The 17,122-nt window shown below is 48.5% G+C and overlaps 1 protein-coding gene across 2 annotated transcripts in view; it reads right to left on the minus strand.

Annotated features, from left to right (window-relative positions):
• The window catches only part of PBX1 (PBX homeobox 1), a 130,416-nt gene that overhangs the window by 25,033 nt on the left and 88,261 nt on the right, over positions 1–17,122 (minus strand). For both annotated transcript variants that reach the window (XM_058808287.1, XM_058808286.1), the window contains exon 3: positions 3,010–3,254. In XM_058808287.1, coding sequence (XP_058664270.1) covers positions 3,010–3,254 — 245 coding nt within the window. The remainder of the gene's footprint in view (positions 1–3,009; positions 3,255–17,122) is intronic.

Below are 17,122 nucleotides of genomic sequence, written 5' to 3' on the forward strand. Positions count from 1 at the left end.
ACTTGTTGGGTTAAAAGCGAAAATAATCTAAGTGTGAGTTCTTAATTGGATAATAGTTTAGTCTTAGGAGACCTTGTAACAAGAGATTGTTGGCCATTTTGTGCCTTCTAATGAAAAGCTTCCCAACTCACAATAATGAGACTGTTTTACTGATAAAAAATAATAAACACAAATTACTATCTCAAAAGTACATTCAATCCAAACCCAGAAAAACCAACAACTGATAGCCCCACACAGGCCTTGCTGGCTGGAGCTTTCCAGAGCAGGCTCAGTGCAAGAACGTGCTGAGCTCAGGGGATGATGCCTTAGGATTTTAGCTTTTGTATTTTTCAGATCCTGTACTGCATCCGTGTATAACTCTGAACTCCATACAGTGTTAGTTAACTCTCTTCACATTTTGGTCAGACAAAACAATTCCTGAGGCCTGAAACTCAAGGACACCTCACTGCCTCAGGCCCCAAAAAGTATAAACAAAAGTGAATTGGGAGGATAGCAAACTGTGGGCATCTGACTTCATCACCTGAAGCTGTAATTGGAGAAGTAACCCCTGATATGCAAACAAACTAAACTTTTATGTGTCTGAGAAACTCATAAAATTATTCAATTTGGGTGTAAGCCCCTTGGGGAGGCTCTGTACCTGAAGGCCCTCCATTAAATATATCACTTTTATCCTTTTAACTTCATCTGCCCTCTGTTTCTAGCTAAGCCTGAAATAGGCATCAGGGAGAGAGAAATCTCTCTGGTCTGCCCAGCGCAGGGGGTGAGAGACTCTCAACAAACGTGCTGGGAGAGACAGGAGCTGATTTCTTTGCTCCCAAGGGGATCATGCATGGAGCTGGGGCAGATGAAGCCCTAGGATTCATAAAAAGCATGAAGATGTGCCAGCCACTGTTTTCCTGGTGGAGCTATAGATTTACCTGAGGAGGACCATGTACCTTTCACCCACTGTCCCTCCTCCTACAGCCCCACCACGTGTCCTGCAGAGCCCCTTGTGCTTCACAGCAGCAGCTCCCAGAGAGACACAGCCCTGCTCCGTGCTCTTGGCACATCAGGCAAGGAGTAAATAAGGATAATAATTAAAGCCTGAGTGAGGCAGGAGCCCTGACAAACAAGGGCAAGCAGGTAACAATCCCAATTATTCTGCTGCTGGCACAGCACTGTCTGGCTGCTCCTGCTGTCCCCACGCTGTGCCGTGAGGACAGGGCACAGAGAGGAGCCAGAGGACAAGGAGGGGGGATTTTGAGGATTTTGAGATCAAGGCCACTTCAATTCCCTCTCCCTCATCCCCATGAGCACCCCCCTGGCATGATGGGATCCTCTGATTCCCAGCACCAAGCCCCAAAAAACAGTGGACAGTGATGGCTGGAGAAGCCTTTGGTGCTCCTGAGGTGTGGGTGGTTGCTCTGGGGACAGTGTCTGCATCTCCCACACCATGATGGGGAAAAAGGGGCTGACAGGGGCAAGAAACACTGGATTTGTGGATTGGTGACATGGCCTTGACCTGCTGTGTCTTACCCCACCCTTCCAAGGTGAATTCCCACCATGGCTCAGACCCAACAAGGAGACACCCCCAAGGCCAGCTCCAGCTGCTGACTCCCATCTCCAGGATGAGTGCTGGCTATCAGAGCTCTCAGACACCCCAGCTATTTCAGCTCATCTCCTCTTGTCATGAAAGAAAGAGCATTAAGGGCAAAATCACCACTGATTGCTGTGCTGACCCAGCAGCAGCCAGGGGCTGAGCTTCCAACAGCTGGGTTGGAGAGAGTGGGAAGGAGGTGGAAAAACCTGAGCCCTGGTGGTGCAGGAATGTGGGAGATGGTACCAGAGATGGTACCAGAGATGGTACCAGAGATGGTGGACCAGCAGAACCACTCAGTGGCAAAACCAAACTCCTTCAGTGGGTTGTGAGAAGGAAAGATGTGGCCCATCCCACCCTCTGGGCCTGGCTAAAGGCTTCTCTCTCCTGCACCCAAAGAGGTGACGCCTTCTTGCTCACATCCATAAACCATAACCTTGGGGTAGAAACCACAAGGGCAAGGTGTACAGTGGCCAAGAGAGGTCTGCAAAACATCTGGAAGCACTTGAAAGCAACTGGTTTTGAGCACTGACCTGCAAAGTTCTTCATGAAATTGTCAGTGTTACCAATAGCTGTGCTCATAATCCAAGCAGTTTTTCTTTTTTTAACAGTAATTTACCACAAGAAAAAAGATTTTTTTTTCCCCTGGAAAGAGAGCTTTTCAAGGAGAAAATATATTCAAGGAAGATTCTGATTCAAGTCTTGCTAGGACAGCTGTCATCACTGAGGCCAGCATATCAGAGAGGCCTTTTCCTTCAGAGGGCCAATTCTGGGTAAGATATCAGGGGAGGAGTGAAAAGTGAAAATCCAAGGGGCAACCCAAACTGTGGCCACAGCTCTCTTCACAGAGAGCAGCAGGCACAACTTCTCAATGATTTTTCCTGGGAAAGGCAGTGAGATCCTCAGAGAAGAGAAAACAATTCTTATCTCTATTCACTACTCCTGTTGCTTTGCACACGTGGAATGTGTTATGGAGATTATTTACCCAAAGTGATTTGTTCATTGGACACCAGGGAAGTTTGTTTTGATTCCTTGGCCAACTGGGTCAAAGCTGTCTCCTGGCTGTCTCAGACAGTCACAGGTTTTTCTTTAGTATCTCTTTAGAGATACTATACTATTCTATACTATACTAGAGATACTATACTACTCTTTAGTATAGTATCTCTTAGTATAGTATTAGTGTAATATAGTATAGATTATTAAAACAATTGTTCAGTCTTCTGAATCACGGAGTCAGAACACATTATTCCCTACATTGGGGTCACCCTGGATCAACACCCATCCCAGAATAAAACCCCAACCCTGCCAACCCTACAGAAACCATGTTCTCACTCCAACACCCAGAGCTTCCTAACAACAGATGTCAGCAGCGACCCAGGCCGTGCAGACCCACTCTGTGCCCCCAGCAGCCCCACCACGAAGGAGCCTGTTACCTGCTCGTACTTCTCCAGCTCCGTGTGGTAGATCTGTCTGATCTGGGACAGTTTGGCTCTGTAGTCCGAGTGCTCCACCGAGTTGTCGGAGCCGGCTCCTCCGGATGCGGCAGCGGCGGCAGCAGCGGCGGCCGAGCCCCCTCCCTTCTCGGGGCCTGCCACCCCCTCTGCCAGCAGCATGTTGTCTAACCTCATCAGCTGCGGGTCCGTGGGCTCCTCCTCCTGCGCCCCCCGGATGCTCAGCACTGCAGGAGACACAATGGGGACAGGAAAAGCTTGAATCACACCTGGGTTTTAATTCCTCGTCCCAAGCTGGACTGACCCCGCCAGCAGGGGTTTTGTCCCTTCCCAACACGTTCCCCAACAGGTTCCCCGTTGGAGAAGATGGAACAGGAAACCCTTACAAATATGATTGTCTGGCAAAAGATTTTGAGAATATAGAAACTATAAGTGAGATTGAAATGAAAGCAATATTTGAGATGCCTCAGTTACTGAACAACTGGAAAACAATGGTGTGGCCAGCTGAAGGTAATCCCCGTTTGATGAAACAACACCCTCTGCTTGCAGACAGCTCCAAGGGTCAGAGCAGACCCTACAGCTTGGCAGAAGGGGCCCAAAGAGGAGTTTTTAAAATGTAACACGGTATGGTAATGTAGTGATTCTTATAGGCTGTAGGTAAATGCTATAGGATTTATATCTTGTACTAGATTGGTTAGTGAGAAATAGAATATTCAGCACAGAAGATGGTTTATGGTATTGTAACGGGAACCTCACTCTCTTACCCTTTTACTCTCTTACCCTTTTACTCTCTAACCCTCTCATCCTCTCTATCTCTCTCTTCTCTCGAGCCTGCTCCGAGCTGTGGCTGGCAGCTCCCAGCAGGGCCCTGTGCCCAGGCCCTTTGCAATAAACCACAAGTTCCACGACCTGGCTGCAGAGATCTCTGGTGTTCATCCATCCCGACCATCCTGTCCGCCCTGATGCTCCTACAGTTCCCCAAAAGGTTCCCCAACAGGAATCCTGATGCTCCACGTACTCAGCACCAAGCCTGGCATCACTCATCACTACTTGGCACTCCAGCTCCCTGCTCCTCTCCCTGCTCCTTCCCCTCCTTCCTGCAGGACAGAAGTAGGGCAGAGCTGGCAGTGAGCTCACCACAGAGCTAGCCCACAGAGCCACACTTTCTGCTGGAACAAGCAGCAAAACTCCCAGCAACAGCAACCAAAAAATCCCAATAAATGTACCCATGCTTGCTGCCAGAAGCGATAGGGACCATATCCAGATTCAAGCATGAGATGGGAATTTGGAAGGGAAGTCTGTAGCCCTGATTCCATCTTGCTCAGGGGTTCTCTCATGTCACCCAATATGTCATTTACATCAATCCCTGGTGGCAGAGAAAGATGCACAGAGCCCAGGGCAGCTGTGCCTTGGCTTCCACATCCTGAAATATGGACTGTGGAGAGGGCTTGAAGTCCATGCTTTTAGCCATGCACCGGAAACATGTGAAAACATGTATGAAATAAAATTTACTCCTGGAAAAATGTCTTTTCTTTAAGAATCCAGTCATTCCAGTGATGCTGAGAAAAGGAGCAATGATGAATTAATCCTCCCAAAATGACTTTTTAAAAAAAAGAATCATCCTCCCATCTTTTGCTCCCTGTCTAAATTACTGTTCCAAGTAAAGTTATCCTGTGAGGGCTTTCCTGGAAAAACAACCCAACAGCTTGGGATGTCCCATGTCTGAAAAATGGAGGTGCCCTATGTGCTCCCCCTGTGTCCCCCTTCAATGTCTGTGTTTGAAAACAGAATAATAACGTGAGATTTCCACATGTACAGTTGCATAACAAACAACATAAATAAAACAAATCCTTGATGAGTGAATAAAAAAGGGCATTTCCTAAGGGAAAACAATGGTATTTCCCCATCTCATCTGGCACAGGGGCTCTGAGCACACACACCCCACAAGCACACACTCATTGCACATCCAGAGCTGGGAAATGCTGTGTGGATTTTGATAAAGCCATGCCTGCTGACACCTGAGATGAATTTGACTCCCTCCCAATCCATGGCACAAACAAGAACAAGTGATTATTCCTGTCATTTAAAATAAAAAAGTAGGGGAAGATCTGTTAGCAACATGAAATAAAATCACAGCAGCTAAAAAACCCCATCAACCACCAGGTATGGTCTTCCCAGCTCTGCAATAAGTTAAAGATACAGCTATTATCAGTATAAAATTGTAGTAAAAGACCCTGTTGAGAGGTTTGGTTAAGACTAAAAAGAGCTTTTCTAAAAAGCCTTAAAGCCTACTGAAATTACTATTTTCAGGACATTTCACTCATTCATTTAATTTCATTTTATTCATACATTTGGACCAGTTACAGTAATACATACATTCATGCATTTACTGGCATTTTTGGTGATTAAAATATGCACCGTCAACAAAGGTGGGAAGGTGGGCAGAAAAAAAGCCTAAGAACAGTAAAACTGGAACTAAAAATAAATAATTCTATGCTAGGGAGGATCATTTCTATATGGAGGAATGAGGGCAGAGTGCCAAATCTGAAGCTGAGCCCTCAGGAGACAGGACCAGCATCTCCCCCCACCACGGGAGGCTTCCCATGGCACCCAGCCATGATAAATAGATCCAAGGGGAGAGGACAGATTTCATCAAGAAAATGGTTTGGGGTCTATGGTCCATAAACTGAAATATGAGGCAAAAGTAGCCAAATCCCTTAAAAAGAGAAGAGGAAAAGTGACAGGATGCAGCAGGGAGAGAGACTTGCCACGAAAATAAAGAGAATAAATTCCTATTCTTCCAGGACAAAAAAATAAAATAAAAATCAGTCAATTAAAGCACATCAAAAGCCTAAATACAAAAAGAGAGCAACACAGGTTAAAAATAAAAAAAAAAAAATCAAAAACCACCTCAAATAAACAAATCAAAAGCAGAGTTGCCAAAACAGGCACATCTGGATTTCAAAAGGGAAATATTTTTAGATTAAAAAATCTCAGGAATCATTGACCTGACAGGTAGGCACGAGTGATTAATTAGTTCATGTTTAGAGAGCTGCTTCCTGATGAAAAGTGCTGTGTATTCCTGGTTGCTTTATTGCTGTGCCACACACACAGAGCAGCACCCAGTGCCGGAGACGTGTCCCCCACAGCCTGGGCTTGGCTGCTCACTCACAATAAAGCCTGGGAGTAAATAAATGGAAAGGCCAAGGTGTCTAAGCAGGACTGATGCTGCTTATTTACCCCTGAAAGGCTGTGCTCAGCCGAGGAGAAGACAAAATGATTATTTAAAAGCTCCTTTTTTATCTTCCCAGTGCTGGACCCAAGGCTCCTGCCAGGATGCCTGGGATCCTTGGAAGCTCCCAGCCTCCAAACTGCTCCCTGTGATGGGATGAGGAGTTTGGGATGGGTTTGGCAGCACCCAATCTATAGTGCCCAGGCAGCTGGTGGCAAAAGAACCCTGCTCTCCTACCAAATTAAATCAGAATAAATGAAGCAGAAGGGTCCTCAGTGGTCCAAGGGGCTATAGGCATGTAGGCACCCAGCATCCTCAGGACCCCCATTTGCTGGTCCTGATTAAAGAAAATGGGGGAAAAAGGAAGAACAAAAAGAGAGGTAGCGATTGGCAGCCGGGGGGGAGGAGAATTCCTGCAAGACTTTCTGTCCTTGGCTGATTTCCTGCTGGCTTGGCAGCTTCTGGAGCTGTGGTGCTTGCCACTAGATGGTGCTCAGCCCTCACCCAGGTCCCCTGCTGATCAAAATGCGTTTTTAGATGTAAATATATACACTCAACAACAACAAAAAAATTTAAAAAGGTATAGATACACATAGATATACGTGTGTTTTATATATATATGGGTGTGTTTTAAAAACAAACCCAAGGCACATGCCCTGTCCCCCAGCTGGAATGTGGCTGTCACAGCATCACCATCTCTGGTGGCAGCAGCAGGAGCACCTGGGGACCATGGAGCCACCAGCCTATGGTCCAGGCATGGTCACCACCAGGGTCACAGAGACCCATTCCAGCAGCTGGAAAATGGCTCCCAGCTCCCACACTTGCTCCTTCTCCCCTCTTGAGGAAGGGATCCCAGCCCCAGGGTTCAGAGGACATCCCTGGGCTGGCTCTGTGGTGTGGCTGCAGCGCAGGACGTGGCAAGTGGTGGCAGGATTGACCTCAGAGAAGCAGGTGAGGGGACAAAGGCAAAAGCAGCTCCTTGGCTCTGTGCCTGTCCTGAGATTCAGGGACACAGGATGGAAGGTGCCTTGGGCCACCAGAGCTTCCAGATGCTCCAAGATGCTTCCCACAACGTCTCCAAGGAGCATTTGCAAAGCAGCCAGCTCCATCTCACATGAGCTGAGCAGACAGCACCCCACATGTCCCCACAGCTGGGCACTGTGCCTGGTGTCCCCTCAGGTCACACAATCTGAGGTACAGCCAGGGCAGGGCAGGAGCACTTGGCAGTCACCTTTGGAACAGACACCACTCTGGGGATGGCCTGGGGCTGTGAATCACCTAAGAAATCCACAAAGGAGGGCACCAGACTCCTCTGGTATCCATGACACTATGCCCTACCTTATTTACTTCATTTTTCTGGAGCATTTTTCCAGAGGAATCTGAAAAGCACAGGAGCTGAGCACACAGTCATCTTCTCTTCTCCAAGGCCACACCAAAACACTTCCACTTAGCAACTCTTTCCTCTCCAGCCCTTCCAAACCCTCCAAATTAGAGATGTGCAGGCAACAGAGACAGAACTATGTGACAAAGGCAATTAAACATGCTGGGGGTGATGGCAGAAGCTAAGCAGGAAACTGTGGCTTAGCAGTGACAACAGCAAAGGACCTTCCAGCTCCATCTTTCTTCTAGAAAGGGCAATTTATCCTGGTGGCCAGTGTCTTCAAGCTGAGGAGATGTGGGAAGCAGGGCCAGACTCCATACAGCCCCTCACAAGACGGTGTGTGGTGACACAAGATGCCGACCCAGGTTGGGATGATGAAGGAATCGCTCCCCCAGAGCCAGCTTGGTTCTCTGCTGACTTCAGCGCTCAAAAGCACAGTCCTGCAGAATGTCTGTGACTGCCTGGTTAGGATTCTCTCTGACCTTATCACACTCTACAACTCCCTGAAAGGTGCCTGTGCTCAGCTGGGGCTGGGCTCTTTCTCCAGGCAGCACTGACACAACCAGAGCACACAGCCTCAAGCTGCACTAAGGGAAATACAGGCTGGATATTAGGATAAAGTTTTTCACAGAAAGGGTGATAAAGCTCTGGAATGGCTGCCCAGGGAGGTGGTGGAGTCCCCACGCCTGGGTGTGTTTAACAAAGCCTGGATGTGGCACTGGGTGCCAGGGTTTAGTTGAAGTGTTGGGGCTGGGTTGGACTCGATGCCCTTGGAGGTCCCTTCCAACCCAGTGATTCTGGGAATTCTGTGTGAATTCTGACGACACAAGCTGGCAGCTCCTCTGCAGCCCCATTTGCTGACACCACCAGCCAGGGGCTGGAGCTGGTGGCTGGGCACTCACACAAACCCTCCCTACAGAGGAACCTGCTGGGTGATTTCCATGAGCTCAGGACGAGCGCTCGCCCTCCCGCCCCAGCTCAGCTGCTTCTGCATGGTTTTATCCTGGTTCTTTCTGCCCATTCCCAACTTGCTGAATTGCCTTTCCAGGGGGACATTTTAAAGGAGAAGGAGATTTCAAGTAAATGATTGCAACTTATCGAAAATAATGTGCTACTTAGCATCGGAGACAAGCATCCTGGCAGGCAGGAATGGGAAGCGGTGCCGGAGCAGATGGGAGTAATTACTTTGTGATTTTCAGAAGGGTTTTCTTTTCCTGCCTCCACTGTGCCTAAAATGTACAGGGAGGCGGGAACAACCCACCCAACAAGGGAGTTTTGGGAGAGGAGGACAGGTAATTCCTCTTGTCAGGCTGTGAGGGGGCCTTGGGTGTCCCTTTCTCATGGGGAAACCAGAGATGTCCATGCTGGTGGAGCACTTCTGGCTGCTCTCTGTCCTCTCACACGGCCTCAAGTGGGTGAGATGCCTGCTCCCCCTTCACCAAGGCACTCATCTGCCCCAACAACACCCAACCCAGGCACCAAGGTGAACCCAAATCCTTTCCTGGAGCAGCGGCTGCCCCTGAGGGTGGTACAGACAAGGAGGACGTGGCATTTCTCCCTGGGAACCCCAAAATTCCTGCACACACCCACACAGCAAACAGCCTGGCTTTGAAACACACCTGGGACATCAGCTCTCTCCAGCTTTTTGGGATTTAGGATCAGCAACATTTGTTTGGGGAGACCCAGCTTTAGGACTCATACAAGATCACTGGAAAATGTTGGTTTTTTTAAACATATTTTTAACAGCTGCAGGTCTAAACAAAAGCCAGCAAACACAGGGACAGCTGTGATGCCAGCAATGCCTCTCCTAACAAAACCAGTAACTAAGCACCTCACTTTAAGCCCATCTCAACATTCCCTTGAGCCTGAGACTACATTTGTGAATGCTGAGGATCAGAGGACTGAACCTGGGACAAGAATACTCCCACTGCCTCATATTTGAGGACAATTGCACATTCAGGGACTGCATCTTCCTTATGTGTAGTTGTAACCAAGTCAGGAGAACTGTGGTTTGCTTCCTTGGCTGATCCATGATGCCACAGGCTTGAGCTGCTCTTCCCAAACTTTCTCTGTGCAGAGAACTTGCCAGACTCCATGCACCTATCTAAATGTCGCAGACATCTTTTATGAAAAATCTTTTCTTTAGGACTTTTCCTCCTGAGAAGCTGGGAGGCCTCAGGAACAAAATGTAAACATTGATTATCTGCTGCTGTCGAATGCAACAGGTGCATCTGTGATTGCCCCATGTTGGATATTTGTAATTAATGGCCAATCACAGTCAGCTGGCTCAGACAGAGAGCTCAGCCACAAACCTTTGTTATCATTCTTTGCTATTCTATTCTTTGCTAGCTTCTGATGAAATCCTTTCTTCTATTCTTTTAGTATAGTTTTACTGTAATATATATCATAAAATAATAAATCAGCCTTCTGAAACATGGAGTCAGATCCTCATCTCTTCCCTCAACCTGAGACCTCTATGAACACCTGAACTCTTGGGTTTTTCTCCTATCCAAGGGTACTTGCAGCCTACTTTCTTCTGAAACAGCCAATCCCCCACAGCAAGGAAAATCCAGAGTCTTGGATCCTACCACAGAATCCTGGAATGGTTTAGGTTGGAAAAGGCCTTAAAGATCATCTCATTCCAACCCCCTGCTAAATATCCAGTGCTCAGAAGAAATGAACTCCCAGAGCTTTGTGGAGGTTACTGAAGCACCCCTGGCTGGATCTTCACCCTGCCAGCTCCATGGGACACAACAGAAATCCCTTCTTGGCAAAGCACACAGCGTCCACCTTCAGTGGGAATCACAGTCTGTAACAAAGGTGGAGCACTTCAACGTCAAATAATCACAGGAGTTTTAAACCCTGGTTGAATGTATTCACCATGTTTAATAAAGCCACTGAGAAAGTCAAGGTCAAAGTGCAATTACCTATTTCCAACATAAACAGAAGCTGGAATTTCTAAATACACAGATACACACCCTTCTGGGGAGCAGGAATTAAGAGAAGCTCATGGATTTTTTTTTCCTTACAATTGGCATTAAAGCTCCCCTCCTCACTTCAACCTTTCCAAAACTTACAAATGGATGAACAGATTTTTGCTCAAATTTTCCAAAACCGGCTGCCGTGAGATGAGGCATGGAAAAATTCAGCTGGCAAAACTGCTTTTTGTGCATCTACTTATTTATTTCCCAGCAAAAGGAGGAACTCTGTGAAACCAATGGGCCATTTCTGCCACCAATTTTCACTGCGTAAAGAAATAAAATGAACCAAAAATCCCAGCAACAAATCAAGAGAGCGGCTTGTACCCATAAGCACTGCAAAGCCACCCTGGATCACTGTAAACCCATTCTTTTCCCAACACAGGAGCGTGCTTCAGGGCTCTTTGGAAACAAAGCAGAGATGCTTTTGAAGGTGGAGAAGGGTTCCTGCAGTCCATATAACTGTGGTAAGATACTCCCACAGAGACAGGAGCAAGCCACACCAGTTCAGAGTAATGGTCCATGCAGCCCTAGAGGTCAGCTCCAGCCATGGCCAACCAGCCCAAGGCCAACCACAGAAGCATCAGATGCTCAGGGCAGCAGCACCTCGCCCAGATCCCTCCCACCCACCTCCAGTTTGGAAACTTGCATCACAACTCAGATTCAGATCAATCAAAAATGCTTCCTGAATCAAAAATGAAATCTCCTCCCACTTCACTTTATCAATTTCCCCTCTCTCTCTTTCTTGTTTAAATAAAAATTTGGGTCGATTTCAAACCGATTAAACTGCTTTAAAAATGTAACTTTGAAAAACAGTAACTCCCCATCTTTCTGGGGTGGAAGTGTCCAAATTATTTGCTGAATCCAACATTAAAAAAAAAAAAAAAAAGCTGCATTTCCCTCAAAGCTTAACTTTGGGGTGTAGAGAACGGGAGAAGGGAATTTATCACATGCCAAAAAGTTTCTCAGCTCCCAGCAGCAGCTCTCCATCACTTCAGGAGGGTGCAGCTTGGATGTGCCATGGAAGCTGCAGAACAGAGACACTTATTTCATAGTGCTGGCAAAGAATCTGCACCAGTTTTCTCCTAACCCCATCCCAAATGCCAAATGAGCTGCCACAGTGAGAGAGGATCTGGCAGCAAAATGATCAAAAGATCTGGAAAATTATTACTAACATATTCTGTGGAAAAAATTATTTCCCCCCCAAAGTGGACAATGATCTAAAATAGCCGAAAAAATAAAGCAAAATGTTGCTGTGATTACTGAAAACCAGATTCTCTGTGAAATGTGACTCTGTGGGGAAGCTGAATGAACACAGATGAGTTCATCTTTCCAGCCTTTCCCTGTATCCTGCTCCTGCTGACCAGTTTAGCCCAGGGTATGGAAATATCTGACCCCAGCCCCACACACTCAGTTATTGGTATGGATGACTGTGGTTCAAAATTAGGTATTTTCTGTTTTTCTCCTGGCAGTCCTGATACCAAAATCCATGTTTCCTCATGGATGCTTTGCTGCAGGCTGGTGGGATAGGGCAGCAAGACTCCCAGTCTGGAATTTTCAAAGCTGATATTTGGGGACAGGTAGCACTTTCTGCACCACACACAGATGGCTGAGCAGAGCCTTCAGCAGCAGAGAGCAGGCTGGAAGTGCTTCCACACATTAAAGACAAGGCAACCGGAGCCTAAACACCCCACAAGTGGACAAACCACTTCCTCCCCTCCCACTCACAGCAGCTTCATGTCCCACAAAGCACAAACCCTCACAACTCCACCTAATTAAGCTCATCTGCTTCCCACAGTAACATACTGCAAATAACCCATCACCCCAGAGCCAAACTGGGCTCAGGGGGCTCAATGTGTCTCACTGGCACACTCTGTCCCTGGAAGAGCACAGATAAATTCTGGCCTCCTCCCCAGCCCTGTGAGCACCTCACAAACCCCAGGCCAGGCTCGGGGGCTGAGCAAGCAGGCTGATGATGCTGGGGAGATGCCTGGAGCAATCCCACACTGATCTCACAAAGCAGTTCTCCCTTTCCTAAGCAGGGCAGGGTCAACAGGCTGCAGCCACAGCCCTGGATCAGATCAATCCCTTATCTGCAAGGGCAAACCCAGCACATCCCAAACTCTCCAGCTGCACTGACCACACTGTAAGGGACAGATGGTGCATGGCCACCTCCACCCAGCCTCCTCCACCCCACCTCCAGCTGCTCAGAGCAGCCAGCATGGCAGGAGTTGAAGGAAAGCAGAGTGAGATTCACCCCTGCTCTGCTGCTGGACCTGCTTTGAACAGAAGATGAGACCCAGCTCACTGACCACAGGCTGGCCTGGCTCAGGGGAGCAGCACAAACCATGGAGAAAAGCTTCAGTCCCTCCAAGACAGCCTGTGCCAGGATTTCACCTTTCCCTGGTGGAGTTTGGAGATGGATCTGAGTCCCTCCAGCAGCACCAAGAGAACAAATGGTCACTGAGGGACAGAGCAAACCATTGTCCTCACTCAAGGAAATGAGGAGGACCTGGTGCTGGAGCAGCATGGACCTAGGGCTGCCTAAACCCTGCAGGAACAAATCAGCAAACAAATGATGGGATTGCTCCCAGGTCAGGTCCAGCCATAAACCCCCTCCTCTGAAGGCAGCGTTGGGCTGGGATCTGCGAGGTGCTTTGCATATGAATTCTCCCCGCTGAAAAGAAACGGGTTCTTTGAATGAGCTGAATCTGTTAATGAGAAGCTGGGGCCTCCAGAGCTCCTCTGAGGACAAGGGTCCCACTTCAACCGCCCCAGGCAAAGCCCTGAAACCTGAGAACAAACAAAGAGAGGTTTTCTCCCAGAAGGAAGCTGCCCTTCCAGCCTGCTCCCCTCTGCAAAGGTCATCTTCCCTGGACACACTGTCTGCAAAAGGCTGCTGAATGCACATAGTGGCTGGGGCATGAAAGTCCTAAGTGGAAAGAATGGCAGAAACCCAGGTGGAAAAGCTGAGTTTCACATTCCCTCCTCCTGCAATCCTACAAAAGAGATGACCCATGAGACTCCATCCAAGGAAAGAGAGACTCTCATCCTGGAGCTCAGAGATGGCAACATCCCACCCAAGTCTCAGGTTTGCTGAATACTCTGAAGGTACCTGCTGCCCATTTCACCTCCAGGAGTGCTGCCACTCTGCTGCCAAGCTGATTGCCTTGCCATGGGCTACATTCAGGCTTTTGTGCAATATTGGAAAGAGCTTCCAGGTATTGGAGCCAAGGCATTGTATGGAATACACACTTCCCTCCCTTTCTCTCTCCCAAAGTGGGCAGCACAGAACCACAACAGACATCTTCACAAAAGCTGGGGACACACAGGGAACTGCTCCCACTGCCAAGGGACCTGCCCACCTCCCACTCACAGACACATTTTCTGCCCAGAACACCTTCCTATCTCCAGCAGCAACCTTCTGATGATCACAGGAGCTGAGTGTGGCCCTTGCCACTCTTTTGCTCATGCTTGAAGGATGTGGCTGCAGGAGCAGTGTATCCTCAGGGGTTTTTTGGTGTATGAGAACAAGAGGGGAACAAAGGAGAAGGGAGAAGCAACTATTAAGGAAGGATTCTTCACCCACTGTAAAACCTCAGGGATGGGTTTTGTAGTAGGAAACCTATGGCCCTGGACAAGGGGAGATGGCAAGCATTGTTGAGTATGAGTGGATCAGAAGTGCTACCCTGGGTCACAGTGTCCTCTGAGGTTCAGCCATGGCCCAGGGTCTCTGCCTTGTGGCTCCTGGACCCTGGTAGGCAGGGTTTCCTGTTCCAGAAGCATTAAAAACCATCTCCCACACATGCACCTCTTGCCAGCCATGGCAGCAGGCAATTCAAAAGCCATCTCCACAAAAAATGTGAAAATAAGTTACACACCTATGAAGACAGGTCAAGTGCAAAGCAAGAGAAGCAACCACAACCAAAGCCATCGGAAATCCCACCCCAACTCCTGCTGCATCCATTTACATGCAACATATTCACCACTGGACAATTTCAGGCACCCACTTTCAGTGTTACAGATGACACCAAGATGACAGGACCAGACCCAGCTTCCCTGCAGCCTGTATTCATGTCACCCCTGGGTGGTTTTGAAGTAGCACAGCTCTCCAGCACTACACATTCCTTTTAACTCCTTGCAGACCTCCCTTACACACAAGGTGGAGTCACCATCCCTGGAGGTATTTAGAAGACAGGCAGATGTGGCTCTTAGGGGCAGGGTTTTGTGGTGGAGCTGGCAGTGCTGGGTTAACAGATGGACTCCATGATCCTCAACGTCTTTTCCAACCTCAATGATTCTACGATTCTGGGGTCTTTCTCTCCATGCCATACACAGATCCCACCAAAACCTATCTGAACGCTCCCTTTCCATTTACTTGCTTTCCAAGCTTATCCCACCCACACCACCACACTGCCCAAACCTAGACACTCCACCAAGCTCCCGGGGATGAGATGCCATCCTGAACCCAACTCTGCTGCGATCCAGTGATGGCAGCAAACAAAGGAGCACATTTTCTGCACGATGCTCGGTCCCTCTGACCTGCTGAGCCTGGCATTGGACCCGCTCCTCGGGCGTGCCAGACAAAGCCCGGCTCTTTGAGAGGCAACAGCCGCTCAGCAGCGTTTTAGGGCCAGAAAACAGCTCTGAACGTTCAGTTCCTTCTTTAAATAGAGGCCCCTTCTGTAAACGATCTGTTTGGACAGGAGGGAGAGCGCTGCGAGTCCAAGCGCTTGTGAAATAGGATCGGCTGCCTTCGCTCCCGCTCCACTCAAAACATGTGGGGGGAAGAAAGAAAGAAACAAACCCAGAACTGGCAAGGCAAGGCAAGGCAAGGCAGGAGGAGAGAGCCCCCACACGTCCGTGCGGCTGGGAGGGTGCGAGACGCCAGGAAAAGTGGGGAAAAAAATTTAAAAACGATCAATTAGTGGCATTTCTGTTCCGAGGCGCCTGCGTGTGTTTAATTATATTCCATGCAAGAGGCTGTTGACACAGATTTCCGTGCTGTGGGGCGGTGGTGTAACGGGATCCAGCTCTGCCTTCAACCTCGGACAACCCCGCTCAGCGCTCCACCAGCGACCCACCCATTCCCACGGGCACGGGGGGACTCACACCTAGCCCCACCAGAGAGACACACGGACACGCAGCTCCCCCTGCTCCTGCGGGAGAGGCCCCGCCAGAACCAGCGAGGACATTAAAAAGGGAGAAAAAAAAAAAACCAAGAAAAAAGAAAAAAAAAAAAAAAAAATCTTTGCCCAACTCCGTCTGCGTCCCAGATCAAAGATCATCTCCAGCGAGGCCATCTGGTCCTTGTAAATGTAAAACCAAATTGAAAGCCCTGCCCTCACCTCCTCCGACTCCCTCAGCAATATTGCTTTTACCGGCCAGGATGGCCAAGGAGCTCGCAAAAGGCATCTGCATGTAATAGAGAGCCCCCGTGCAGCTGGGCTGGAGCCTTCCAACCCCCCTTTCTGTTAATCACCAAGCAGAGGTAAATGTTTTCTTTGGATCTCTAGGGGCCCTTTTATTCCTAGGGCCTTTGGGAAGAGTCCATGGCAGCAACCCTGGGATGGAGGAGGGCTGTTCTGCATCACCACTGCTTCTCTGTGGCTGCAGACCAGGCTGCTGACCCCATCAACAGGGACACACTGGGAGGGAAGACGGCCCTACCACCCTAAAAGCCACGCACAACCCTTCTTGCCCAGCCTAAGCAGGCTTCTCCTACCACCACTCCCAGCCGGGGATGCAAAGGGGGATGCAGAGCCTGGTAAATAAACAGCTAGAAAGAGGATTGAACTAAGCACTTCCAAAAAGGGGAAGTCTGAGCCAAAAATTCCTTGTGAAAAACCCCACCACTGCCAATCCCAGTACTCCAAGCTTGACTTGAAAGGCAAGCGGGATCCGCTATCGGAGAAGAAAGCTACACCGGAGACGTCGCGGGCAAAGAAGAGGCAGCTTGAGGAATTCTTACCCATCAAGCTTTATTGTGTTATTCCAACTAAGCACAGACAAAAAGACAAATCTCAGCTCCCTACTTTCATTTATAATTGAACCCAGTCCAGAAGGATGGAGCAAGTACCATCTGTAATGCAGAGTGCATTAGCAGCCGGCAGAATGAAATATTCAAATTACTGTAGGCTACCTCGCATTTCAATGACAGGGTTACAAAAACCTGACTTGTAAGTGGAGATTGGACTGGAAGAACAGAAAGTTTGTTTCTCCAGTGCATGAATTAACCTAACAAAATGTTACTTTCAGGGAAAAAAAAGCATTTGCATGGGTAATTCTGCAACATATCCCAACGGGCACACGAGAAAAAACAATATTATTCCATTTCACTATCCTAATTGATATGTTGTCCAGGGAGATGAAAAAACTCCTGCTAGAAAGGGCAAGGCTTTTCCTCTAGGCTGAACACACTGAATAAATAGACTTAGGTGTGCACAGCACCTACCAGCAGGTACAGGACACAAGGACAGCAGGAATGTGCATCCCTGGGCTGTG

Source organism: Ammospiza caudacuta, chromosome 7, assembly GCF_027887145.1.
Source record: "Ammospiza caudacuta isolate bAmmCau1 chromosome 7, bAmmCau1.pri, whole genome shotgun sequence".
Classification (NCBI taxonomy): Eukaryota; Metazoa; Chordata; class Aves; order Passeriformes; family Passerellidae; genus Ammospiza; species Ammospiza caudacuta.